At 39.2% G+C, this 27,991-nt stretch overlaps 1 protein-coding gene across 6 annotated transcripts; it reads left to right on the forward strand.

The window, feature by feature from the left end:
- On the forward strand, window positions 1–27,946 carry ARMCX5 (armadillo repeat containing X-linked 5). Of its 6 annotated transcripts, XM_072955577.1 has the most exons (6): window positions 1–338; window positions 442–505; window positions 2,680–4,621; window positions 6,095–6,260; window positions 27,170–27,271; window positions 27,700–27,946. In XM_072955577.1, the coding sequence occupies exons 3-4, from the start codon at window positions 3,164–3,166 to the stop codon at window positions 6,116–6,118; spliced, it is 1,482 nt and encodes a 493-aa protein (XP_072811678.1). In that variant the 5' UTR covers window positions 1–338; window positions 442–505; window positions 2,680–3,163; the 3' UTR covers window positions 6,119–6,260; window positions 27,170–27,271; window positions 27,700–27,946. The 6 variants fall into 6 exon arrangements, with proteins under 6 accessions (XP_072811678.1, XP_072811680.1, XP_072811681.1 ...); XM_072955579.1 differs by lacking the exons at window positions 27,170–27,271; window positions 27,700–27,946 and adding an exon at window positions 9,010–11,352; XM_072955580.1 differs by lacking the exons at window positions 27,170–27,271; window positions 27,700–27,946 and adding an exon at window positions 10,593–11,346.
- Window positions 27,947–27,991: the final 45 nt, after the last annotated feature.

The following is a 27,991-nucleotide window of genomic DNA, read 5'->3' on the forward strand; positions in this document are numbered from 1 at the left end:
CAGTCCGGCGCTGCTTTCTCATACCCAGACCCCGCCCCTGCCCTGTCCAGTATCCGAAACCGAGGGTGGGCGGGACGGAGCTCACAGCTGGAGGAAGGAGCGGCGTAACGCAAAGCTTGGTATCACTCCGCTTCCGCGAGGCCGGATCCCCTTAAACGCCTCTCTAGCTGCTCCTGCTGTCGGTTATGGTTCTGGGGACGTGGCGAGACAAGAGACTGCGGAGGAAAAGGTAGCTGTTGAAGAGTCACTAGGAGCGGGTCCCTGAGGCGTCTTGGGGACCAGAAGGAGAAGGAAATACCAAAAAGTGACAATTGTTTGCCCTTCATCTGATAAAACAGGTATCTCGTCTTAAATACCAGGTGCCAGGCCAATCCCCACACACAGTCGCCGCCATTGTCTCTTGTCCTTGTGTCCGTCTGACTGTCCGTCCCTCTTTCTTAGGGCTCGACACCCCTCGAGGCAAGGAAATGAGAAAACTGATTTTCCTCTGATCCAAGCAGAGCAGGTCAGTGACAAGGTGGGCATCGCTTGGGAGTGTGGTTATGGGTGTCAGAGATGAACGTGGGCGATGTGACCTGGTCGTTGGGGCGCGGGCGGTGAGAAGGGAGAGAGGGACGGGGGTCATTTGAGTGGCACACAACGATAAATTTTAAATGATCTTCCTCTTGCTAGCTTGATTTCCAGACACTCGCCCCACCTCCGACCATGTTTGGCGAGGGAAAGGAGTGTAGTAGCGGCTTCTAGCGGAGAAATGGCGGATTATATTAATAGGCGGGGCTGCTGCTGTCGTGAGAGCAGTTATCTGGGAAGCCCTGGAAGGGAGAGTGTAAAAAGAAGTTATAAGTGTTTGATAATGAAGGCCCTGGATTAGAAAAGGGTCTCATGTCCTGGTTACTAGTCTGACCAAGTCTCTCCCACTGTCTTTATATTTGGTCTTTGAGTGTGTGTCATGCGTTTGTATGTGTAGGTCTGTTCCTACATTTGCGGTATGACACCTTCCTGTAAAGATCTGTGAGGGGCAGGGAACCTCAAAGGGAGGGGATAAATAAAAGAAAATTGGCCTAATTTCTGTAGAGTGGGCAGTGCTTGTGTGGTAGATGGCTAAGACTAGTGGAGGTAGGGGGTCTAGGGAAAACTCCAGATCTCCTTTCTGTCAGCTTTCCAAACAGTCCTACCTTACTCCCATTGTGATGAAGAAGATGATAGGCTTTGAGGAGTAGAAGAAAACATAAGAACTTAGATTAAATTGGGAAATAATGCTTTTCATTGATTTCCCAGCCAACTTGCATGGTTTGTCTGGGCATTCCATCCCTACTGACACCACCACTATCTTGCAGGGATGATTGAGTTGTCTCTGGAGGGTAATCGTCAGACTTTGAGAATAGAGCAGAGGAGCTTGGAGATTTGGGGGAAGGGAGGAAGAAAGGGAGATAGAAATTTAAAAAATTTTGGCAATCGTGTAACTGCATCCAGAAAGGATCAGTGTCCTAGGTGCTGATCTCTACCAAGGAAGGACTCAGTCTCCATTGTCTCTTGTTGAGTCTATTTATTTATCTATCTCTGCATTTGTGAATCTCTGTGTGTAGATCTGTCCTTAGGTCTGTGGAGCTCTCAGTTGCTGTGAAGGTTTATAAATGGTAACCCAACTTGAAGCTAGGAAATAATGAAGAAAAGAAATGTGTCTTGTATCTGTTTATATTGGTGTGAAGGTAGAGTGATTGAGACTAGAGGATTCTGTCTCTTCTGTTTTGCCATTTTACTAACCCATTTGGTCCCCTGGTGATTTAATTGGGAGCCTTCTTAAGCTTTGGGGGCATAGAAGGATAATATATGCTTTTATTTCTTCCCACTTGGTTTTCCTGTTCTTATGCTTCACCCTAGCCCAGTTCCGAAATAGGGAAATGCCAAGGCACTCTCTGAAGAGGGAAATGGTGGGAAACAGGGAGGAGGAGGAGTCCTGAAGCAGGGCAGTAGGAAGAAAGGACCAGGAGGAGGGAAACACTAGACAGATAACAAATATAGGGACCAGGGACCAAGGTCACTCTACCAAGAGATTGATTTCTGTATCCTCCTGGTTTTTTAAAATTATCTTCAACTTCTTTTTTTGAAGGGGGGAGATAATTAGGTTTATCTATTTATCTATTTACTATTATTTTTAATGGAGGTACTGGGGATTGAACCCAGGACCTAGTGCATGCTAAGCACATGCTCTACCTCTAAGCTATACCCTCCCCCCTCCTCCTGCTTGTTTATTTGTCCATAAATCTGCCTTTAGGTCTGTGGTAGGGCTTGTCATCATTGAAGGCAAGGAAAGGAGGAGAAAATCACTCCAGATTAGTGCAGGTTGCTATGAGTGTGGAGACTTCCTCAGTAGACCTGTAGAATGAGGTAGTGGAGATCTGCTTGGGTGCAGTATGGGTAAAGAGCCAGTCTAGGGATTCTTCAGTCTCTCTCACTCCCGTCCAGCTTTCCCACTCCCTATACTCCTGTTCTGTGTCTGGAAAAAAAGATCAGTTGCTCCTGCAGTAGTAAGGAGCATGAAATGAAGGGAGAGAAAGTTTGCTAATTATCTTTTCCACTTAGCACTAAATTTCCATACTTTCCTGTCTCTCTGTGCTAATCAACATGAGAAAAAAATTGGAAAAGACTCAAAGCCCCATTTCCTTCCTCCACCCCTAGGTCCAACTTCAGTGGCAGATCTGGTGGCCTTGGAGTGGCTGAAGACCACCACCCTCCACAGGGCTGCGCTCAGGCACACAGCCATCCTTTCCTTCCCTGAGTGAGCTTCCTCTGCACGTTGTTTATATCACTGGCAGAGCCTATAGTTGGAAAGGGGTCTGAGTGACAACTGGACTTTGTATGAAAACACCAACCTGGGACAGACCTTCAGTCAAGGCTGAGACGCGGGTGGGGGTTTACATAACTTGACCTTGCCTTTAACTTGGATCATGATTGGCTTTGAGGCTAAGGCAGGGGCAGAGGAGGGGCTGGGGCTGGCCTGAAAGCTGGAATCAGTGGCCCTGTCCACACTAGAGCCAAGGCTAAGATCCAAGCCAAGGCAGTGGCTGAGGCAGAACTGAAAACAAGACCAGTGACCCAGGTCAAGGCTGAGGATGGAGCAGTGGCCAGGACACAGACAGTGACCTACACTGAGGCCGTGGCTATGACAAGGGAAGCGAGCAAGATGGAAGCTATGACTAAGACTAGAGACATGGCTGAGACTAAGGCAAAACCCGTGGCCAAACCTGGTATAGTGTCCGAAACCAAGTCGAAGGCCGTACCTATATCCAGGGTCAGTGCTGGGACTAAGTATGAAGTCAAGGCTGGTGCTGGAAGTGAAGCCAGTATCAGGTCCTTTGCCAAAGCTGATGATAAAGGCAATATTGGGTCCAGATCCCAAAGGAGGAGAGAGGCCAGCATCAAGTTGAGGGCTGGGGACAGGGCTGGTATTGTAATCAAGTCCAGTGATGAGGATGAAGAAAATGTCTGCTCTTGGTTTTGGACTGGAGAAGAGCCTAGCGTAGGATCCTGGTTCTGGCCTGAAGAAGAGACCCCTTTCCAAGTTTATGAGCCTCCACCTAAGATCGAGGAAAAGCCCGAGCCCACACCCAAACCCAAACCTGAACTCACTATAAAGCAAAAAGCAGCAGCGTGGTCAAGGGCCAGGTATTGTGTCCTAGTCCCAGTAGAGGGAGGGCAGGGATCCTTGCCTCCAGAGGGGAATTGGACTCTGGTTGAGACTTTGATTGAAACTCCTCTGGGGATTCGGCCTCTGACCAAGATCCCACCCTATAATGGCCCTTACTTCCAGACCTTAGCTGAGATCAAAAAACAGGTTAGGTATAGGGAAAAGTATGGGCCCAATCCAAAAGCCTGCCGCTGCAAATCACGTGTTTTTAGTTTAGAGCCTAAAGAGTTTGATAAACTCGTTGCCCTACTTAAGTTAACTAAGGATCCTTTTATTCATCAAATAGCTACAATGATAATGGGCATCAGTCCTGCTTATCCATTTACTCAAGATATAATTCATGATGTAGGTATTACTGTTATGATTGAAAACTTGGTCAATAATCCCAATGTTAAAGAACACCGCAGAGCTTCAAATATGGTGGATGACAACTCTGAGTCTTCTGCAGGACCAAATACAGGAGAATCGTACATAAATCAAGTTTGTAAGGACATAACCTCTTATCCCTTGAACTCCCCTTTGCAACTGGCTGGACTAAAATTATTAGTGCAACTGAGTGTAAAATTTGAGGATCACCATACGATTGTCAGTTACATTCCAGATTTCCTCACCTTGTTAAACAAGGGAAGTGTCAAAACCAAGTTTTATGTTTTAAAAGTGTTTTCACGCTTGTCTAAAAATCAAGCCAATACAAGAGAACTGATCAGTGCCAAAGTACTTTCATCATTGGTTGCACCCTTTAACAAAAATGAGTCAAAGGCCAATATTCTTAATATCATTGAAATATTTGAGAATATAAATTTCCAGTTCAAAAAGAAGGTGAAGCTATTTACCAAGGAAGAGTTCACTAAATCTGAACTTATTTCCATATTCCAGGAAGCAAAAGAGTTTGGTCAGAAACTACAAGACTTAGCAGAGCACAGTGATCCTGAGGTGAGAGATAAAGTTATACGATTAATACTCAAACTCTGAATAGCTGTATGTTCTCACAAAGCCTTGAACAATTTTTTGGTATGGTAATATGAAACCAATGCATATTATAATTATTTCAGTATTTATGCTCTGTGTTGATTGAAGGAGCCAATTTTACAGGTACCAAATGATCTTGAGAATTTGAATATTTGTTGATTTTTATTGTGCTGTGTAAATTGAGATATTTTTAGTATTTCTGCAACATGACCTGATAATGAATTTATTCATCCTGAGTAAGCTATACTTCTGTGCTTTATATTGACATAGGTGTATTCATTTGAGACTTCATTTACATGTTAATAAACTTGCATGCTAAAACTGGTGAAAACATTGTCCTAGTTTTTTAGTTGAAGTCTAGTCAGAGGGATGAAGCACAAAAAAAAAAAAAAGAATGATAAGGAGCACTTTCTGAGTCTGTAGAGGGGTACAAACAAAATAAGTTTACACTGACCGACCCTTTAGTTTCAGCATGTTCAAGGAGTAGAATCACTCTGCACACAAGACAGGACTGTGCTACCGTCCTGGTAAGCTGACATCTGGGCAGATCTGGGAAAAGGGTGAAGACACAGACTTAGGAGAAAAGGAATACAGATGCTTTCATTTCGGTCTGAGTCCCAGAATTTGTGTTCAGCCTTTCACAAAAGATGTCTCATCAGGATACCTTGAAGCTTTTTAACCTCCAAGAAAATTCCTGGTTCTCACCCCCATTTAGCAAAGCCAAGGGAGTATGGCTCTGAAAGGACCTAGTCCCTTTGTGCCCTCAACATCCAGTTACCCCATCCAGGAGTACCAAGTTTACGGCATCTGTGGCTCCCTCTCCCTGTATTCCTTATCTCAGAGGAGGGCCTTTCTGGGGTCCAACTACAGATACTGCTTCGTGGATAGTCTCATTTGTCCCACCTTGGTGACTGTTTACTCTCATACTTGCTTTTGTTTGCTGACCAATGCTTTGGACATGATGATTTGCACTTAACAAAAACTAGGTTCTGTTTAGGGGTTTGTGGCATAGAATCTCAGAGTATAGGTTGGGATCTGGGACCACCTCTGCCTCTCCTACCCTCTACCTCCTTTGCTGTTACTCTCTTTCCTTAACTGCCCAGAATTGGGGAATACAGATATTAGGATCAGGGTACAAATACTGGCCTTTCTATGGAACTTCCTCTTTCTCCTAACTTTTTATGTATTAAGGGGAAGGCCTAAACTGAAAAAACTCAAAAGGTGTCATGTACCCTTAGTTTTAGCAGCTATCCTTAGTATAATTTCTATTAAGGTCAAATCTGAATCTTATCTCTCATATATCTAGGAGTTGAAATGAAGGACAACCAGCCACACTTGTGTATTAAGGGTGAAAAAATGCAGGTAGGCTTTTTGCAACATACAGTTGCAACTTAGGTGATTTTTGAAGTTCTTTATAACTTGTTTTTTAATCCACAGAACTCCCATAGCCTGGAATTCTAGCTGTGGGTACTGCTTTCAGAGTTGGGAATCTTCACAGTACAATTGGACCAGACCTTTTGGAAATACTGTGTCTCAAATGCCCTATGGAGCACACACTTAATCAGTTGATGGCTGTGGAATTTTCCGTCAGCTAAAGAGAAGGGTGAGTGTGGGATGTAGGTGTCTGTGTGAAAGCAAGAAGCTGCTGGTCTCTCCTTGGGTGGGAATTATGGAAGACAGAGTCAGTTCCCAAATCATTCCTGGGGTGTACTCAAAGTCAAAACTCCATTACTCATCTCTTTCATCCCCTTCCCTGGAAAAATAATTCAGGCATGCCCATGTAGTATCAGGGCTGATCCAGATGTTACTTGTCTTAAAATGTTGCTGGCTGGGGATAAAAATCAGTGTAGATTTCTCATCTTTCCTGTCATCAAGTAAAGCAAGTAATCTTCCTACAGCACAACTGGACTATTAGCACCCATTGACCCTCTGCTGTGCCCTCAATTTTACAAGAAGAAGTTTCAGTGGGGATTCATCTATATAATATCACCAGAATCGCTAGCAAGGCTTTCAGGGCCCTATATCCTTCAGCACCTTTCCATTTTATCCCAAGGTGTGACCTACATTCAAGCCACACAGGACTTCAGGCTGTCTGCAGCATCTTAGTGAGAAATCCTGGTCCAGAGTTAATGATCCATCTGTCAGTGAACAAGTATAAAAAAGCTCTTAGAGGAGGGGCACACTATCATCCTTCAGTTTTCACAACAGATAATTTCCTCTAAGTCAAAACTGGTCTGGTTTGAAGAACAAAAACTTCTGTGAATGTTATCCCTTGGTATATAAATCTTAAGTGGATAAGAAACAAGAGGAAATGGCTCAAAAGTTGTTCCTTTTCCATTTGAGACTCCTGTTAAAGTAATGTGATTTTTCTGGTATACCAAGAATAGTAGGAATTTTTATAATTTGCATAAATCCATTAATGTCATTTTATATATACATATACACACACACATATATATAGTAAAGTTTTGAAATATAACATTGAAGTTTCCAAAGATAGCCTGGATGAAAACCTCTATTAAATGAAAAGCTTCACAATGAATTCCCCCTCCCCTTCTCTTCATTTTGCAAGAAACCCATGGCTCCATTGTACAGAAAAAAATATTTTCTTTTGGGGATGCTGTGGCCACCCCTCAGAGACAGAACACAGTATCACCCCAAATTTGGTTCAGATGCTGATATTGATGATGTCACACATACATACGCACCAAGACAGTATGAAAAGTTCTTACTCACATAATGAGGCTTTCTGGACAGACCAGAGTGGCTCCCAGACAGGTCTGAAAATGGCTTGAGAGCATAGGAGGAGATGTCCTTGGGGTTTTATGGTAGCTAGGAGATGGATCCAGGGTGAGGGTTCCTGCAGGTGGTTTGAATTTCCTACCAGTGCCTAAGGAGGGAGCACCTTGGTTTTTTGAGCAGCTTGCCCAGATATGGGGCAGAAGGGGAAGCTATCAACTTATTCATATGTGGGGTAGGGGAGAAGGAGGGATGAGGCTCAAAAGCTATCAGTAGTCAAAGATTAAAAAAGTGAAGTCAGCCTCTTTATTACAGGGACCATAATATCTGCTTCATTTACTAGTCATAACTAAAAACATATACAGATAGGTTTCCATTGTGATTGAAGCAGAAAGTCATTTTTGGTTAATCAAACTACTCTGAAATAGATAGTTTTGTTCTGGCATCTTTGTCTCAAAGCTGAATATACTAGAATATCCTAGACTCGCAAGGACTCAATAAACCAGTGGCTTGGATATCTTGAGTAACTTAAGTGTTGGCTCTATTACATCAGTAACAGAATTTGATGGATAATATAAAAAATAACAAGTATTTTCCTTCAGCACTTCTCAGAGCAAAAAAACATGAAGCTTACTCGATTTGGCTTTAAAATTAGCAAGATTCTTCAAATGATACCGTCAATAAAGTGAAAAGACAACTCACAGCATAGGAGAAAATGTTTGCAAATTATATATATGATACGGGTCTTGTATCCAGAATATATAGTGAACTCTTACCACTCAATAAAGAGACAAATGAAACCATTTAAAAAACGCAAAGGATTTGGATAGACATTTCTCCAAAGAAGATATGCAAATGGCCAATAAACACATGAAAATACGTTCAACATCTTTGGTCTTTAGAGAAATGCAAATCAAAACCACAGTGATACCACTTCACACCACTAGATGGCAATAATTCCTTAAAAACATAATAGCAAGTGTTGGCAAGGATGTAGAAAAATTGGAATCCTTGTACATTGATGGTGGAAATGTAAAAAGGTACAGCCAACATACAAAACAATTTGGCACTTTCTCTAGTGTACCATTTTGATTCACTTCTTTCTTTCTTGGTGGCTACTCTGTAGATCATAATATTTTTTATATAATTAATATCTTAAGTATATTATACCCAAGTTTGAATTAATATCAACCTAGTTTCAAAAGTATACAAAACTGCCCAATTTACACCTCCATTTCCCTCTTTATGTTGTTATTGTCACAAATTAGATTTTATACATCATGTCTATTAACAGATTTATAATTACTGTTTTATGCATTTGGGTTTTAAAACACACTATAAATTTGTTTTTCTCTATTTGACTTAATTTCACTTATCATAATGCCATCTAGGTCCATCCATGTTGTCACAGATGGCACAATTTCTTTCTTTTTATGGCTGAGTAATACTCTGTGTGTGTGTGCGTGTGTGTGTGTGTGTGTGTCTTCTTTATCCATTGGTCGGTCTATTAATGGACATGTCAGTTGCTTCCACATCATAGTTCTTGTAAATAATGCTTCAGTGAACATAGGGTTGCATATATCTTTTCAAATTAATGTTTTTGTTTTCTTCAGGTAAATACTCAGGAGTGGAATTGCTGGATCGTGTGGTAGTTCTGTTTTTAATTTTTTGAGGAAACTCCATATATTTTCCATAGTGGCTGCACCAATTTACATTCCCACCAACAGTACATGAAGATCCCCTTTTCTCCACATCCTCGCCAACACCTTACTTCTTGCCTTTTTGATAATAGCCATTCTAACAGGTGTCAGGTAATATCTCAATGTGGTTTCAATTTGCATTTCCCTGTTAGTGATGTTGAGCATCTTTTCATGTGTCTGTTGGCCATCATTGTGTCTTCTTTGGAGAAATGTCTGTTCGGGTTCTCTTCCCATATTCTATTTGGATTTTTTAATATTGAGTTGTGTGATTTCTTTATAATTTGGATATTAACCCCTTATCAGAAATATCATTTGCAACTATTTGCTTCCATTTGGTAGGTTGTCTTTTCATTTTGTTGATGGTTTGCTAAGTGAAATAAGTCAGACAAAGAAAGACAAGTACTGTATGAGCTCACTTATATATGGAATCTAAAAAACAAAACAAAATGGAAACAGACTTACACATACAGAGAGCAAACTTGTGATTGCCAGAGGGGAAAGGGCAGGATATCGGGAGAAATAGGTGAAGAGGATTAAGAGATACAAACTTCCAGTTATAAAATAAATGTCATGAGGCTGTAATATACATCATTAGGAATATAGTCAATAATACTGTAATAATTTTGTATGGTGACAGGTAGTTACTGGACTTGTGATCGTTTCATAAAGTATTTGATTGTCGGATAACTATGTTGTACACCTGACACTAACATAATATTGTATATCAACTATAATAAAAATTAATGAATGAATAAAATACACTGGAAAAAACAAGGAATAACCAGCCAAAAATGCAATAATACTGGCATTTAAAAAATTACTTGACTTTATGTTTTAGAACAGAAAGTATGGAGAGTTCCTCTGTACTACTTCTTTCTCCCCACCACTCCCTTCCCACACCCCTCCACAGTTTTCCATATTATTAGCATCTTGCATTAGTGTAATACACTTGTTACAATTGACATATGAATATTGATAGGTTGTTATTAACTAAAGTCTCTAGTATTTATTAGGGTTCACCCTTTGCATTTTTTTTAATTGTGGTAAAATATACATAACATAAAATTTGCCATAAAATTAAACAGTAACTTCCCACTACTCACTATCTACTCTGGTCAGGCCCTTATGAGCACTATTCTATTTTCTATCTCTACAAATGTGACAACTCTAGATATATAAGTGAAATCATAAAATATTTGTTATTTTGTGTCTGGCTGTTTAATATAGCATAATATTTTCAAAGTTCATCCTTGTAGCACGTATCACAATTTTATTTCTTTTTAAGATAATAGTATTTCACTGTTGTTTCGGTTTATCCTTTCACCTGTCAATAGACATTTTGGTTGTTTCCACTTTTTGGCTATTATGAATAATTCTGCTAAGAACATTAGTTGTACAAATATCTGTTCAAGTCCTTGCTTTCAGTTATTTGGGGTATATAACTAGAAGTGGAATTGTTACATCGTATGACAATTTTGTGTTGAATTTTTTTAAAGGAACTGCCATACTATTTTCCACAGTGGCTGCACCATTTTACATTCCTACCAGCAGAGCACACGGACACAAATTTCTCCATATCCATGCCAGCATTTGTTATTTTCTTTGTTTTGATAATACCCATATTAATGTGTGTGGAGTGGTATCTCGTGGTTTTGCTTTGTATTTCCCTAATGACCAGTGATGTTGTTCATCTTTTCATGGACTTAGTGGCAATTTATATCTCTTCTTTGAAAAAAAAATCTATTTGAAGCATTTGCCCTTAAAAATAAATCCTTAAAAATAGGATTATTTGGTCTTTGTTGTTGTTGTTGAGTTTTAGGAGTTCTTTCTATATTCTTGATACTAACTCCTTATTATATATATGATTTGCAAATATTTTCTTCCATTCTATGGCTTGCCTTTTCACCGTCTTGAAAGAGTCTTTTGATGCACAAAGTTTTTGATTTTGACAAAGTCCAATTTATCTTTTTTAAAAAATGTTTTTGGTGTCCTAGCCAAGAAATTATTGCCAAACCTGATGCCAGGAAGTTCTCTTTGTTTTCTTCTAAGAGTTTCAACGTTTTAGCTCTTAAGTTTGTCATTGATCCATTCTGAGTGAATTTTAGTATATGGTATAAGGTAGAGGTCCAAATCCATTCTTTTGCATCTGGATATCCAGTTTTCCCAACACCATTTCTTGAAAAGAATGTCCATTCCCCACTGAATGGCCTTGGTACCCTTGTCAAAAATCATTTGGCCGCATATGCAAAGGTTTATTTCTGGACTCTATTCTGTTTCACTGGTTTATATGTCTATCTTTATGCCAGTACCATATTGTTTAGATTGTTGTAGTTATTGTAGTAAGCTTTGTGTGATGCTGTGATTTATAAGAAATATAATTGGTCATTCAGATAACCAAAATGTATTTTTCATATATTTGTGGTCTTTGTCCACAGTTCCTGACTCACAGCTCCCAAAACCCATGAACTTCCCTGAATGATAAGAGCAATGGGAGCACCTTTTGTCACAATATTTGATCTCCTGTCTTCAGTTCCGGAAATCCACTTCAGAACCATTATGGTGAAATGGGTGTTTTGTTACTCATAACAAGCCCTTTTCCACCACAACTGGGTTTAGGTTAATAAGGTGACTTTTAGAAAGTACCAAAGATGGTGTCCTGTTGCCAGGGGAACAAACAATGTGATTAGAAGGTTGGAATATTTAGTCCAACACCCATCCCCATTACCTCCTGGGAGGGGAGAGGGGATGGAAGTTGAATCAATCACCAGTGGCCAACGATTTAATCAATCATACCTTTGTAGTGAGGCCTCCATAAACACGCAAAAGGGTGGGGTTTGGAGAGCTTCTGAGTTGGTGAACACATGTAGATTCTGGGAGAATGGAGCGCTTGGAGAGAGCATAGAAGTTCTGCCCCCATTCCCTATGCCTTGCTCTATGCATCTCTTCCATCTGACTATTTCTGAGTTATATCCTTTGATAATAAACCAGTAAATCTAGTAGGTAAAATGTTTTTCTGAATTCTGTAAGCCACTCTAGCAAATTACTTGACTCCAAGGAGACCATAGGAACCTCTAATTTATAGCCAGTTTGTCATAAGTACAGGTAACAACCTAGATTTACAGTTGGCATCTGAAGTCCAAGGAGGGGGTCATGGAAACCTCCAGTTTGTAGCTGGTCGGTCAGAAGCACAAGTAACAACCTGAGCTTGAGATTGACATCTGACACGGAAGACAGTCTTGTGGGGCTGAGCCCCTACCTGTGGAATCTGATGCTCTCTCTGGGTAGATAGTGTCAGAATTAAGTTGAAATTGTAGGACACCCTGCTGGCATTTGAGAATTGCTTATACGTGTGGGAACCCCCCCGCCCCGATACACACACATTGAAATTGGGTTCAGAACCACTTTAGTTGGTGTCAGAGAAGGGAGACTTGCTAGAACAGCCCTGGCTCACAGAAACATGTGGTTTGGGAAGAGAAAGGATGAAAGGGTAGGGGATGAGGAACCTCTGATTCATAGTCATCTGTGGTATGGGACAATAGCTATGCTATAATCAGTTACTAAGGGTTAACGTTACCAATGGAATTTAGGGATGGATCTGTCAACAAAAAGTTAATTAATACAATCTAAGAAAAAAAAGAAAATTTTATTCAAGCTGACCTGAGGATTATAACCAGGGAGGCAGTCTTTCAGAAAGCTCTGAAGACTCTCCCACCTGTTAGAGGTCAAAGCACAGTTAGATACGTTATTGAGAAAAAGGATTGTACATCAAGTGATGTATTGACAGTTTACACAATCCAGATCTGCGTATGCAAAGTGAGTAGTGGGTCATCATGAGCTCTTACAAGATTAAGAAGGAATGTTATCTCCTCGGGAGGTCTAGTTAATGCAGATACATAATGAACACTAAAGGAGAGGAAGGAGGCCCAAACAGGCAGAGAAAAATTTTACATTTAAATTTTTCTTGTCTTCCCGTAAAATATAAATTTAATTTTATCATATCCAACTCCTGAGGACTTATGTGACTGGATGCATAAGGGAATGCAGAATAATAAGGAAAAGATAAGATATGCAATCCCTTGGTAATTGTTATCTGTTAATAGTTAATCTGAAAGTAGAAGAGAGTGCTGGACCAGACCCTGATGCTAGACCAAGCTCAGATTTCAGTGAATCTGAGCTTCAGCCAGCCACTAGCCTCAAAGTTGCCCCACCCCAAGGTAAAAATTATGCAGGGGTACCTCCAAGATCTCTGGTCATTAAGAAGGTAGTCATTGTATGGGGAAGGCAGAAGTGGGAAACTATTTAAACCAGAGAGCATAGTGTGAAGGAGTTGTTTTATTTTGTAGATCCGTATCATCAGTTTGCTGAGGAACCTTTACTGAAATGGATTGTGAGAGTGACTAATTTAGCAGCTGTGTCTTTGGTTTTGAATGCTTCAGAACGGAAGAGCATGTTTGAATTGATACAGGATCCACAGGTCGCTATAGAACAATCACAGATGGTTTTATGTGATCCAGACACACAGGAGGTTGGTTATTCCTTAAGGAACAACTAGCCTGGTGAAAAGCATAAAAACCACTGGGAGATCAATTTATCCTGAGAAGGGGACTGCCCATCTTCCCTTATGAATGCCAAGCGCAACACTATAGATGGAGCAGCTGACGTGCTTTGAACGCAAGCCATGTGGGACCGGCTTTATGATGACTAGCATATTCACCCAGTGTGTATGCTTGTTACCCAGCTCCTGGTAAATGCCGTGGTTAAAGGGCTCCTTTTACATGGACACCCCATTATAGCCTTACTGCTGCAAAACCGAGGGACAGTTCAAGAAGCCTTATCAAATTTGCTGTCTCGGCTGCCCCTCATAGGTCTTACATATGCTAATAAAAATATTAGGTTATTAACAAGAGAATGGAGAAAGGCAGAAGAAATAATCAAGAGACTGGTTTTAGCAAGGTAGAAATTTTTAAACAATTATTAAGGAATAAGATGAATAAAGCAAATATTGATAGCAGTGGAATAAAAGAAAGGGGAGAGTCATGGGACTTGTCCCAGCAGGATGGAAATCTTTAGATGGTAATTAAGAAATGGAGTAAATAAAATAGATATTGGTGGGGTTAAAACAAAGATTTTAACTCAGCACTACCAAAGGTTGGGTGGCACAAAAGGATCTGGTGGTCCCCCAACATTAAAGGGCCCCAAATAAGTCAGCTCTATTTGACCACAGTTTGGAGAAATTTTGAAGGCCAAAAAGCAGAAATTATATTCTGGAAATTAAGCCTTTGTCAGTCGTCTCATTTGCAAATATTTTCTCCCATTCCGTAGGTTGTTGTTTTGTTTTGCTTATGGCTTCCTTTGCTGTACAAAAGCTTGCAAGTTTAATTAGGCCCCGTTTGTTTATTTTTGCTCTTATTTCTATTGCCTGGGTAGACCACCCTAGGAGAACATTGCTAAGATTTACATCAGACAATGTTTTGCCTATGTTTTCTTCTGGGAGAATTATCGTTTCTTGTCTTAATATTTAAGTCTTTAAGCCATTTGGAGTTTATTTTTGTGTATGGAGTGAGGGAGTGTTCTGACTTCATTAATTCACATGCTGCTTACAGTTTTCCCAAAACCACTTGCTGAAGAGACTGTCTTTTCTCCATTGTATATTCTTGCCTCCTTTGTCGAAGATTAATTGACCATAGGTCTGTGGATGTATTGCTGGCCTCTCTATTCTGTTCCATTGATCCATATGTCTGTTTTTATGCCAATACCATGCTGTTTTGATTACTGTAGCTCTGTAGTATTGTCTGAAGTCTGAGAGGGTTATTCCTCCAGCTCATTCTTTTTCTTCAATAATGCTTTGGCAATTCTGGGCCTTCTGTGATTCCATATAAATTTTAAGATTGTTTGTTCTAGTTCTGTTAAAAAAATGTCTTGGGTAATTTGATAGGGATCACATTAATTCTGTAGATTGCCTTGGGCAGTATGGCCATTTTAATGATACTGATTCTTTCAATCCAGGAGCATGGGGTATCTTTCCATTTCTTTAAGTTATCTTTAATTTCCTTAATCAGTGTTTTGTAGTTCTCCATTTATAAGTCTTTCACCTCCTTGGTCAGATTTATTCCTAAATGTTTTATTGTTTTGGGTGCAATTTTAAAAGGAATTGTTTCTTTACTTTGGTTTTTCCTGCTAATTCATTGTTAGTGTAAGGAAAAGCAACTGGTTTTTGTATGTCAATATTGTATCCTGCTACCTTGCTGAATTCTTTTATCAGCTCTAGTAGTTTTTGTGTGGAGCTTTTAGGGCTTTCTACATATAGTATCATGTCATCTGCATATAGTGACAGTTTTACCTCTTCTCTTCCAATTTGGATCCCTTTTATTTCTTTTTCTTGCTTGATTGCTGTGCTAGGACAGCTCATCCAACTTAATACCAAAAAGAAACAATCCAATCCAGAAATGGGCAGATGACCTAAACAAGCAATTCTCCAATGAAGACATACAAATGGCCAATAGGCACATGAAAAATGCTCAGTATCGCTAATTATCAGAGAAATGCAAATCAAAACAACAATGAGGTATCACCTCACACCAGTCAGAATGGCCATCATTCCAAAGTCCGTGAACAGAAAATGCTGGAAAGGGTGTGGAGGAGAAAAGGGAACCCTCCTACACTGCTGGTGGGAATGTAGTTTGGTGCAGCCATTATGGAAAACAGTATGGAGAGTCCTCAAAAAAACTAAAAATAGACCTACCACGTGATCCAGCAATCCCACTACTGGACATTTATCTGGAGGAAACTCTAACTTGTAAAAGATACATGCACCCCAATGTTCATAGCAGCACTATATGGAATAGCCAAGACATGGAAACAACCTAAATGTCCATCGACAGATGACTGGATAAAGAAGTCATGGTACATTTATACAATGGAATACTACTCAGCCATAAAAAAGAATAAAACAATGCCATTTGTAGCAACATGCATGGACCTAGAGATCGTCATTCTAAGTGAAGTAAGCCAGAAAGAGAAAGAAAAATACCGTATGATATCACTTACATGTGTAATCTAAAAAAGAAAAAAAGGACATTATGAACTCATCTACAAAACAAACAGACTCGCAGACATAGTAAACAGTCTTATGGTTACTGGTGAAAGGGTGTGGGAAGGGATAAATTTGGGAGTTTGAGATTTACAAATGTTAGCCACTATATATAAAAATAGATTTTAAAATATTTCTTTGCTTCTTCTATATAGCACAGGGAACTGTGTTCAATATCTCATAATAACCTTTAATGAAAAAGAATATAAAAATGAATATATGTAAATATATGCACGACTGGGACATTGTGCTGTACACCAGAAATTGACACATTGTAACTGACTGTACTTCAATAATAAAAAAAAAACAGAAATTACAGTGAGAAATCTGACCAATCACTTAGGACAATGGGCAAGCCATTTAATCAATATAGGATGGACAAATCTTATATAAGATTTAAGACATCTATAAGACTTTATGTAAGTCATATATAAGACTTTATTTATTGACTTTATGTAAGTCTTATATATGACTTTATATATAAGGCTTATGGAGTCCCTTGGCTCTAATCCTCGCTGAGGATCCAAAGATTTTGAACAAGAGTGGGTAAAATAGGGGGAGAGAAAAGTTTGCCAGACTCCTTGATACAGGAGTTCCACGAACCATGGTACCTAAGTCCATTGGTGAAGTCCTAACTTGAGCTACAGTGCAACTGAGAGAGCATAAAAGTGTAAGAGTTAATTGGATTATGAAAGTTGGAATTTTACCTGAATGTTTTCTGGGAATGGAAATTATGTCTGGCTGGGGAACACTTACCTTACCTAGTATTGAAAAGCAGAAACCTGTTGATGAAGTCCTAATGGAGGCTAGTTAGGAATGTAAGGGTTAATGTAATGTCTCTCCATTTATTTTGATCTTTAATTTCTTTCATCAATGTTTTGTAGTTTTCCTCATATACATCTTGTTCATATTTTGTTATATTAGCCTTATTCATAATATTCCTTTATTATCCTTTTATTGTCCATGAGTTCAGTAGTGTTGGAATCTTTCATTTCTGATATTAATAATTTGTGTCTGCTCTTTTTTTCTTGGTTAGCCAGAGTAGATGCTTATCAAATTTACTAATATTTTCAAAGAACTACCTTTGAGCTTAATTGATTTTCTCTATTGATTTCCTACTTTCAATTTCACTGAGGTCTGCTCTAATTTTTATTAATTTCATTCTTCTGCTCAATTTGGATTTAATATGCTCTTCTTGTCCTAGTTTTATAAGGTGGAAGTTTAGATTATTGATGTTAGATCTTTTATCTTTTTTAATATATACTTTAAAAATCTATAAATTTCCCCTTAATCATTGCTTTTTTGTTGCATCCCACAAATTTTGAAAGTTGGTTTTTCATTTTGATTTATTTTAAAATATTGTTCTAAATTTCTCTTGGGAGTTCTTTGACCTATGTGTATTTACAAGTGTGTTCTTTAATCTCCCAATATTTGAAGAGTTTTCAGCTCATTTTTTTCTATTATTGACTTCTAGTTTTGTTTTATTGTGGTCAGAGGGCATGCACTGTATGATTTCTATGCTTTTAAATTTTTTCAGGAGTATTTTATGGCCCCAAATTGGTCCATGGTGATGTGTTCCATGTGAGTTGGAAAAGAATCTATATTCTGCTGTTGTTGGGTGAGGTATTCTATAGATGTCAGTTACATCCAATTGATTGATAGTGCTGTTCAGTTCAATTACATCCTTTATGCCTGCTGGATCTGTCAGTTACTGTTAGAGGGGTGTTGAAGTTCCTATCATAGTTGATTCATCTATTTCTTCTCACAGTTCTATTAGTTTTTGCCTCCCATATTTTGACATTCTTTTGTTAGGGGGGCATACACATTAAGGATTATTATGTCTTCCTTGATTTGACCCCTATATTGCCCCTCCCCTCTTCCCTCTTCCCACCGGTAACCACTAGTTTGTTCTCTATAACTCTGAGTCTGCTTCTTTTTTGTTATATTCACTAGATTGCTTTACTTTTTCTTAGATTCCACGTGTAAGATAAGTGATATCATACAGTATTTGTTTTCCTCTGTCTGACTTATTTCACTTAGCGTAATACCCTCCAGGTCCATCCATGTTGCTGCAAATGGCAAATTTTCATTCTCTTTTTTATGGCTGAGTAGTATTCCAGTGTGTGTGTGTGTGTGTGTGTGTGTGTGTGTGTGTGTGTGTGTGTGTGTCACATCTTTTTTATCTGTTGATGGACACTTATGTTACTTCCATTTCTTGGCAATTGTTAAGTAATGCTGCTATGAACATGGGGTGCATGTTTCTTTTTGAATTAGTGTTTCTGTTTTTTGCAGATATATACCCAAGAATAGAATTGCTGGGTCATGTGGTAGTTCTATTTTCAGTTTTTTGAGAAACTTCCATACTGCTTTCCACAGTGACTGCACCAATTTACATTCCCACCAGCAGTGTACAAGGATTCTCATTTCTCCACACCCTCGCCAATGTTTATTTGTGTTCCTTTTGATAATAGTCATTCTGCCAGGTGTGAGGTAATATCTCATTGTGGTTTTGATTTGCATTTCCCTGATGATTAGTGATGTTGAGCATCTTTTCATGTGCCTGTTGCCCATCTGCATTTCCTCTTTAGAAAAATGTCTATTCAGTTCTTCTGTCCATTTTTTTATCAGGTTGTTTTTTGATGCTGAGTTGTATGAGCTGTTTATATATGTTGGTTATTAACCCCTTATTGGTCATATCATTTGCAAATATTTTCTCCCATTCATTAGGTTGTTTTTTCATTTTGTTGATGATTTCCTTTACTGTTCAAAAGCTTTTAAGTTTAATTAGGTCCCATTTGTTTATTTTTGCTTTTATTTCCTTGCTTTAGGAGATGGATGCAAAAAAAATTGCTACAATTTATGTCAATGAATGTTCTGCCTATATTCTTCTCTAGGAGTTTTGTGGTTTCTGCTCAAGTCTCTGTTCATTTTGATTATGAGACTTTTTCATTTAGCAAGTTACATTGTGAAAGATGCAAATGAATAGGAGATTTTGATGGTAAACACAAGGTGGAGATTTTTTTAACCTCATCACTTTCATAAACTGTGTAGCAGAGATCCACAACCACCATATTTATATGTTAGAAATAATTCATCATCATTAATCCTTGCAGGGAGAAATATCACAAGTTAGATGTTTGAGAAATGTTATTGTAGTTTGCTATTCAAAGGATGCTAACAATTATAGCATCTCTTTAAAAACTCTGATAATATCATATGTGCTTTTCTGTACCTTTTAAAAAATTACGAATACGTTTTGCTTAGAATAGAGAGGATAGTCAGGACTTAGGAAAAGAAGGGCTGTTGCTACTCCCCAAAGGATTAAGTAGACATTAGGGAACATATTAAAGTACTTAGTAATCATATACTTGTAGGCACTATGCTGAGTTTTTTTCACCCACTTTATTTTTATCTGCCACTATTATCACAAAATAATACTTATGAGTTCACCTTTCCTCACAGAGCAGTAAACAATCTTGGGATCTTTAAGACTTGAAAAATAGGTCTTGGTGCTATTCCCTAAATTAACAATTATCCCCTTAAACTCCAGCAAGGTCTTATCAGCTGTTGTTTTAGAACCTCATGATTTGGAGCAAAAGCAGTAGGGTTAGGGCAGGGTGGACAGCGACTTTGTGATGTGCTCAATATCAATATTCTGAACAATTCACCTCCATAGTTCTCTAAAGAAAAGTTCTAGTATATATTTCTACTGCTTAAAATCAGAGACCACTTTTCTCAGTTTCCTACTGCTCCTGTGACAAATTACTACAAATATAATTGCTTAAAACAACATGAATTTATTATCTTAGTGTTCTGGAAGTCAAAACTCCAAAACTAGTCTCACTGGGCCATAGTGAAGATATTGGCAAGGCTGGTTCCTTCTCGAGGCTGTGAAGGGTAAATCTATTTCCTTGTCTTTTTTTTTTTTTTTTTTGGAGCTTCTAGAGTCTGTCTGCATTCCTTGGCTCATTGTCTCTTCCTTGCATCATTCCAAACTTTGATTCCATTGACCCACCTCTTCCTTCTATATTTGACCTTCTTGCCTCCCCCTTTTTAGGACCCTGTACTTACACTGGACCCATCTTCATGATCCAGGATAATCTTCCCATTTCAAGACCCTCAACTTATTTACATTAGAATGTAAGGTAACATGCTGACAAGTTCCAGGGATCAGGATATTGACATCTCTTGGGGGAAAGGGACATTACATACCACTTATATTAAAGGCAGTGGTCACAGAAACAGTGAAGCAAGTTCCAGATGGGTAAATGCTGTGGTAAAACAGGATATTCATATATTTTGAGCTTTTAGTATTATATAGATATCTTTGACAGACATCCATCCAGTCATCATCCACGAATTCACACAAGAGATGTTATAATATGGTGAAAACAGATGAATATCAAACTTCCCAAGTTTCCTTACCGAAGTGGAGTTGTGAAATTTTACCATTCTGTAAATTTCACTTCACAATGAACTAAAAAAAACAACTTGGAAACCTTTCCTCTGGTGGACTTCCTGTACATATGATAGGGATTCATATTAACTTTCTCTTTATCATGATAATCCTCTCTTATGGGCCAAATTGTCTCCCCTTCCCCAAATTCATATGTTGAAGTTTCAATCTCTGGTACCTCAGAATGTGATTATATTTGGAGATAGGGCATTTAAAGAGGCGATCAAGTTAAAATGAGGCCATTAGAGTGGGCCCTAATCCATTCTGACTTGTGTCCTGATAAGAAGTGGAAATTTAAACACACAAGGAGACACCAGACATACATGAACACGGAGGAAAGACCACACGAGGACACAGCAAGAAGATGGTCATTTGAAATCCAAGGGGAAAGTCCTCAGGAGAAACCAAACCTGCTGACACCTTTATCTTCGGCTTGTAGCCTACAGAACTGTGAGAATATAAATTTCTGTTTTTTAAGCCACCAGTCTGTGGTATTTTGTTATGGCAGCCAGAGCAAACTAATATATCCTCAGACTTTTATTTATTGGCTTGACATCTTACATCAATTTGGGAAAAACAGAAGCCCCATATTTATGATGAATATATAGAATTCTGTGGACATTTCTTTAAAATTCCAAACTTTATAAATCCTAGCAAACCAATAGCCCTTTTTTCAGTATTATATCCAATTCCAGTGTGGTAGTGTGTCTACGTTAGCTTTCCACCTGCTTTAGATGGCAGAATAAAAAAACACTGAATGAGGCACTTTCACCTTTACCAACACAAAACATTATCTCCAACAAACTAACTAGTCTAAAGATTTTTAATGGGGTGCTGCTTAGGCTGATCAGTGATAGAAGCACATAAAAGTGTAATAATTCTCGTCAGATTTAAAATTATAGTGTAAACTGATATGATTTATATAATCAACAAAAAAGACACTCCAGGGTTCTGGAGGCATTTATATGTTCAACAGATGTTTACTGAGCAATCTATTATGTGCCCGACACTGTTCCTAGGTCGTGGGAATATAGCATAGAATAAAACAAATAGTCATCCTTGTGGAGCTCACATTTAGGGATGAAGGGAAACAGATAATAAGAAAGTTAATATATAAAATATGTAATATAATATTAAGTAGTGATAAATGCTACAGAAAAAAAAATAAAACAGGGTTTGAATATAGAAGGTATTGGAAGAGGGGATAGTATTTTAGGTGGGATAGTTAGCGAAGTTATCTGTGAGCAAATATCTGAATGAAATAAGAGAATGGAACATGAAGCTATCTGAGGAAGAAGTATTCTAGGCATGGATCCTGCCATTGTGACAACATGGATGAAGCTGTAGGACATTATACTAACTGAGCTAAGGCAGTCATAGAAAGATAAATACTACATGATTCCACATATATGTGGTATTTAAAATAGTCAAACTCGTAGTGAAGAAAATAGAATGGAGGTTACCAGGGGTTGGGGGGAGGGAGAAATGGGGACTTGTTGAACGAGTATAAAGTTTCAGTTATGCAAGATGAATAAGCTCTAGAGATCTGCTCTACAACATAGTGCCTATAGTTAACCATACTGTATTGTGCACTTACATTTTGTTAAGAGGGTAGATCTTGTGTTATCTATTCTTACAACGACAGCAACAACAAATGGGCACAAAGAAAATTAGAGGTGATAGATAAGTATATTACTTTGATTATGATGATGGATTCACAAGTGTATGCATATGTCCACACTAGCCAAATTATCTACATTAAATATATTCAATTTTAATATATCAATTATATTGAGAAGTATTGAGAAATAAATCTGTTTTAAAAAGTCCTCATCACGCTGAATGTCATCAAGGTTTTCTCTTATGTTATCTTCTAGGAGTTTTATAGGTTTACATTTCATATTTAGGTCTATCATCAATTTTAAGTTAATTTTTGTGAAGGATGTAAGGTCTATGTCTTGATTCAGCTTTTTGCAGGTGGATGTCCAGTTGTTCCAGCACCTTTTGTTGAAGAGACTATCTTTGCTCCATTGTATTGCCTTTGCCTCTTCGTCAAAGATCAATTGACTGTGTTTATGTTGGTATATTTCTGGACTCTCTATTCTGTTCCAATGATGTTCCATTGATCTGTCTATTCTTTCACCAGTATCACACTGTCTTGATTACTGTAACTTTATAGTAAGTCTTGAAGTCAGGTAATATCAGTTCTCTGACTCAGTTCTTCTCCTTCAATATTGAGTTGACTATTCTGGTCCTTTTGCCTCTTCATGTGAACTTTGGTATCAGTTTATCAGTATCCATAAGATAACTTGCTAGGCTTTTGACTGAGAAGACCTAGTGGGAAGAACTGACATCTTGACAATACTGAGTCTTTCTATCCATGAACATGGAATAAGTCTTCATTTATTTAGTTCTTCTATGATTTCATTCATCAGAGTTTTATAGTTTTCCTCATATACATCTTGTGCATATTTGTTACATTTATACCTATGTACTTCATTTTGGGGGGTGATAATATAAAAGGTACTGTGTTATTAATTTCAAACTTCATGTATTCATTGCTGGTATACAGAAAAGCAATTGACTTTTTTATGTTAACCTTATCCTGTAATCTTACTAGAGTTGCATATTAGTTCCAGGAGTTTTTTGTATATTCTTTCAGATTTTCTACATAGACAATCATGTCATCTGCAAACAAAGACAGTTTTATTTCTTCTTCCGAATCTGCATCCCTTTTATATACTTTTCTGGTCTTTATGCATTAGCTAGGAATTCCAGTACAATTTTGAAAAGGAGTGGTAAGAGGAGACATCCTTGACTTTTTCCTGATCTTAATGATAAAGCTAGTTTCTAACCATTATGTATGATGTTAGCTGTAGGGTTTTTGTAAATGTTCTTTATCAAGTCAAGGAAGCTTCACTCTGTTCCTACTTTGCTGAGACAGCTTTACTCTTTTGCATATGGATATCTAGTTGTCCCAGCACAGTTTGTGAATGGACAAGATTTTCAACAAATAGTGATTGAATTCCAGGCAGTGGAATGTAAAGTGCAAATAATGTGGGCATTTCTTTACCAAGGATTTTAAGAAGCAGGTGGACCATCTCTACTCTTTTTCCCATTTTGGTGGCTAGACACAGACCACAGTGTTGCCCCATCATAGTGAGGCAGTAGGTAATGAGAAACATAACAAAACATACTATGCACTTTTCATTTTTTTTCTATTTTGAAAAGTTAATTTGACATTCAATTAACTGTTAGTATTTTCTGACATTGTGGAAATTCAGGGTTTCTTCTCACTTCAAAGCTAATAACCATAACCTCACCTTACCAGTCCCTTTAGTTCTAGAAATCCTTAAGGGGTATTTCTCATGTCCTGAATTTTTATGGTTTTTACATGATTTTTCCATGTGTTGTTGCCAAACTAACCTTTACTCATCAAACACTTAAGTCTCTCCAATTGCTCTCTCTAATTTTTCCATCCACTGCCCATACCCACAGTCCTCATGATTGCAGAGTTGAGTACTACTAAACCTTAAAGGCATGTTGGAGAGGAGAACAGTTTCCTCTCTTTAGGTTACACTTTATGAATGGGATCTGCCCACTAGAGTATTACAGAGTTTGTCTGTGAACAGTTCTTTTTGGGATAACCTATGAACCTGCCTTTGTTGTGACAGACATACAGTTGAGGGCATATGTTAAAACAGGCAAAAATAGGAGTTCTAATCTCAATGCAGCCATTAGAATAACTAAACCATCCTAATGAAAAGGAATCATTCCTGGGCTGAGGTCATTGTTCCTGGCTCTGTTTTCCCTCAAAATAAATTATCTTAAAGAAGAACCCACCCCAAATGTAACCTGAAAATATCCTTGGATCAGGCCTCTCCACAAGTTCTTTAAATGTGCCTTGTCTCAAGCAGTAGACACAAGTTGAGATCTTTCCTAGAGGTTCTTCAGCTTCTACTGAAAGAAGACATCTGTTGAGCCAGTTTCATCTTAGTTCACAAGAACTCACCCTAGCCTGGTTGGTCCCATATGTGAGACTTGAGTTCCTGTGTAAAACTCCTGAAACCCAGGAATAGGAGAATGGATATGTTCTAAGAATGCATAGGGTTTGGATCAACCTTGAACAAAGGGGAAATCCCAGAAGGAAAGTTTGTGTGAGGCACATGAAGGACAGAAGAGAGGCAAGTTAACGTAAATAGGCAAATCTAGTCCATGACAAGAGCGGATCACTCAAGCTTCACAGGCAAGGGATATGCTAGTGTGAAAGTTCCTGTGCATGTATAATGGCGGTGGGGTGGGTATGGTGAAGCAGCACAGCTGCTTCTGTATCCCAGGCTTAACACTCTGGGAATTATTTGCTTCTGAAATTGTTCTATAGGTCCAGAGCCTATAGATGGTAGCTCTCTCAGTTAGGAATATCATGAGGAGTGATGGAGGGAAGGAAGGGGAGAGAGGGACTGAGAATGAGAGAGGGAGAGAGAAGAGAAATACGAAGCTTGGGCTCTGCTTTTATGAGGGTCCCAGGGTAGGGAGCCAAGGGTCTCTTGGGTTGTCTTTACTGGCTAATTTAAAGCACAGGAGCAGAAAGTAGGCATAGGAAGGAAAAAAGCAAGGTCACTGAAAGACTCATTTATCTAGGTTAACAGGGCTTTCTGAAAGAGGGAAGGAACCTCATCAGTGGGAGTGGCCTAATTCCTTGTGAGGCCCTTTTGCTTGTAGCTATGTCTTACAACCCATAATATGTTTATTCAAGTTGGATGTCTTTTTTTTTTTTGGATGAATGTCTTTTGAAATGGATGTCCTGACAATCAAAAGGCATAATGCCAGGCACTTACACTACAGAAATTTAGATATCAGAGGCTAGTCAGTATTACACAGACGCTAGTGGAGACACTGGAGGGTGGAACTATAGCTATTGCAATCAGACCAGAATCCATTTTCTGAGGAAATAAATATAATATTACTTAACACTCAGACAGACTAGGTCAGCATCCTGTTTCAATCTCTTACTTGCTCTCTGATTTTAAAGATGACACAATCTATCTGATATCTGTGTATACACACACACACACACACACACACACACACACACACAAAGAGCTAAAACATAAAGAGCTTAAAATAGGAATTTTCTCAGTTCAATCAGTGTTATACAGCAATAGTGTCTGTTCTGTAAATGAATTGAATTCAGAACAAATTGTCCAAACAATATTTCAAAACCTCACAATAAAATCAGTCAGCTTTTGGTGGATCCACTCCCCTTTGAGTAAATATCTTGGAATACATATCCCAGCATCTGGAAAATTACCCAAGAAGCTTGCACTGGTATGACCATAAACTTTTAGGATAGGAACCTAAATAAAATAGGAACTACAAGTAAATGTAAGCTCACAAGAACAGGGATTTCTTTCTGTTTTGTTTCTACTGCATCTCCAGTGCTTAGGACAAAGTAAGTACTCAGTATGTACTTGTTGCATGAATGAAAGACACAAATACCTTTAAGAAAGAGAAAGAGCAGTTCAGGGACGGCAAAGAGATTCACACACACCCACAGATCCCAGCAGAGCACAGCCTTCCTTCTACAAGCCTGGCATTCACCCAGAGACTATACTGTGAAACAAAGAAAACATAATCCACAATTCAACGAAGGCCATTTAAGCAGCACAGCAAAAGAGGCCTTCCTCCAAAAATTGACACTGTTGCTTCTAGATTCGTATAGAATCATCTACAGATGTTTTTTCATTCCTATCACTTAAATATTGTACAGTTATAGTTAGTATCTAATAACAAACATATGGAAATATATGAAAATTTATGGTAAATATAAGGTTCCCGTTGCATCCTGGAAAACATCAATGTTTTTCAACAAATAGGGACTTCATCCAAGATAAGCCTCAAAGACCACTGCAAAAATCTCTGTTCTTTAGAAAACCTGGAGAAGGGGACTGCTGGAGATAGTGGTTACAGCAGTCAAGAGGTGAGCCTCTAAAATGGTCCTCCTAGGGGTTGAAGTCCAATTAAACAAAGTCAAGGGGGGAATGGACTTTATCAGGATGGGGAGTGAATTCGGTTCACACTGCTGCTGTAACAAATTACCACAATCTTGCTGACTTAAAAAAGGAACAATAAAATATCTTACAACGCTGAAGGTTGAAAATAGGAAAAGGGACTCACTGGTCTGAAATGGTGATACAAAGGCTTCATTCCTCCAAGGGGTTCTAGGAAAAAATCTGTCTCCTTGCCTTTTTCAGCTTCTGGGGTCAGCCTGCAATCCTTGGCCGCTGGCTTCCTTCCATCTTCAAGATAAAACCAGCAATGGCCTGTCCACCTGTCGAGTCTTTCTCATGCTACTTCACTGTGACACTGACACTTCTGCCTGCCTCTTCCACGTTTAAAAGTTCCCTTGCCATTGCATTGGTCAGGATAATCCAGTGTAATCTTAATTTTACATTCAGCTCATTAGCAATCTTAATTCCATCTGCAACCTTAATTCTCCTTCGCCATATAACATCACATACTTACAGGTACTGGAGAATAGGACGTGGACATCTTTGGAGACCTTTACGCAGCCTGCCAAGTGAGGGTGCCATTGAATTGGGTTTTAAAATGGACAACAGTGCCAGCAGGTTTGTGCTCAACCACAGTTGTGCTTAACTAGGGTTGCTGTTTGCCCCGTGGAGCACAGAGAAGAGGGGCTCAAGACTACAGGAAGGGTGTAGGGGTACAGGAGCCAGGGGATTGAAGAACCAGCAGGTTTCTGTCTTGGGGCAGTGGGTGCATGACGGAACCTTCTCCAAAGAACGGCTGGGGAAACCAGACAGGTGTGCATGCAAGTGGCTGAGATCCAAATGGATTCGAACCCCTGCCACATTCCCTCACTGCCAAAGATGATGGGAGGGTGGAAGTGACTGCAGGAGAAGACTTGACAGAACCCAGGAAGAGGCGCCAGGACAGGCCCTACCTGGTGCCTGACACTGGGCTGTGGGGTGAGAGGCGGGGGGACTGTACGACCCGGTGCGGGTCCCGACAGGGAAGGGCCCTCTTTCCTGGGCAGCTGCGGGGACCGCGCGATGGCAAAGCGTGTTACCACCGCGAACGAGAAAACAGCAGTGTGGCAGAAAAAATGACGACGCTGGCGCAAACAAGTGGTTTGTCTCCTCAGACCAGAGGTCTAGGGCTGCCTTCCCTTAGAAGAGGGGCAGTGGCTCGGGCTTCGTGGGCGCCCCCTCCCACCTTCCTCCCGACCGCGGCCCCTGAACGTGGAAAGCAGAACCGGGGAGGGTCGCGCTCACAGCCCCTCTCCCATCTGCATCCCGGAAGGATGGCGGGCGGGGGGGCAGGGGAGC

Source organism: Vicugna pacos, chromosome X (assembly GCF_048564905.1).
Source record: "Vicugna pacos chromosome X, VicPac4, whole genome shotgun sequence".
NCBI classification, from domain to species: Eukaryota; Metazoa; Chordata; class Mammalia; order Artiodactyla; family Camelidae; genus Vicugna; species Vicugna pacos.

What these genes read in the sequence shown, in the direction of transcription:
- ARMCX5 (XM_031672659.2), top strand. Translation starts at nt 3,164, where the DNA reads ATGACAAGGGAAGCGAGCAAGATGGAAGCTATGACTAAGACTAGAGAC.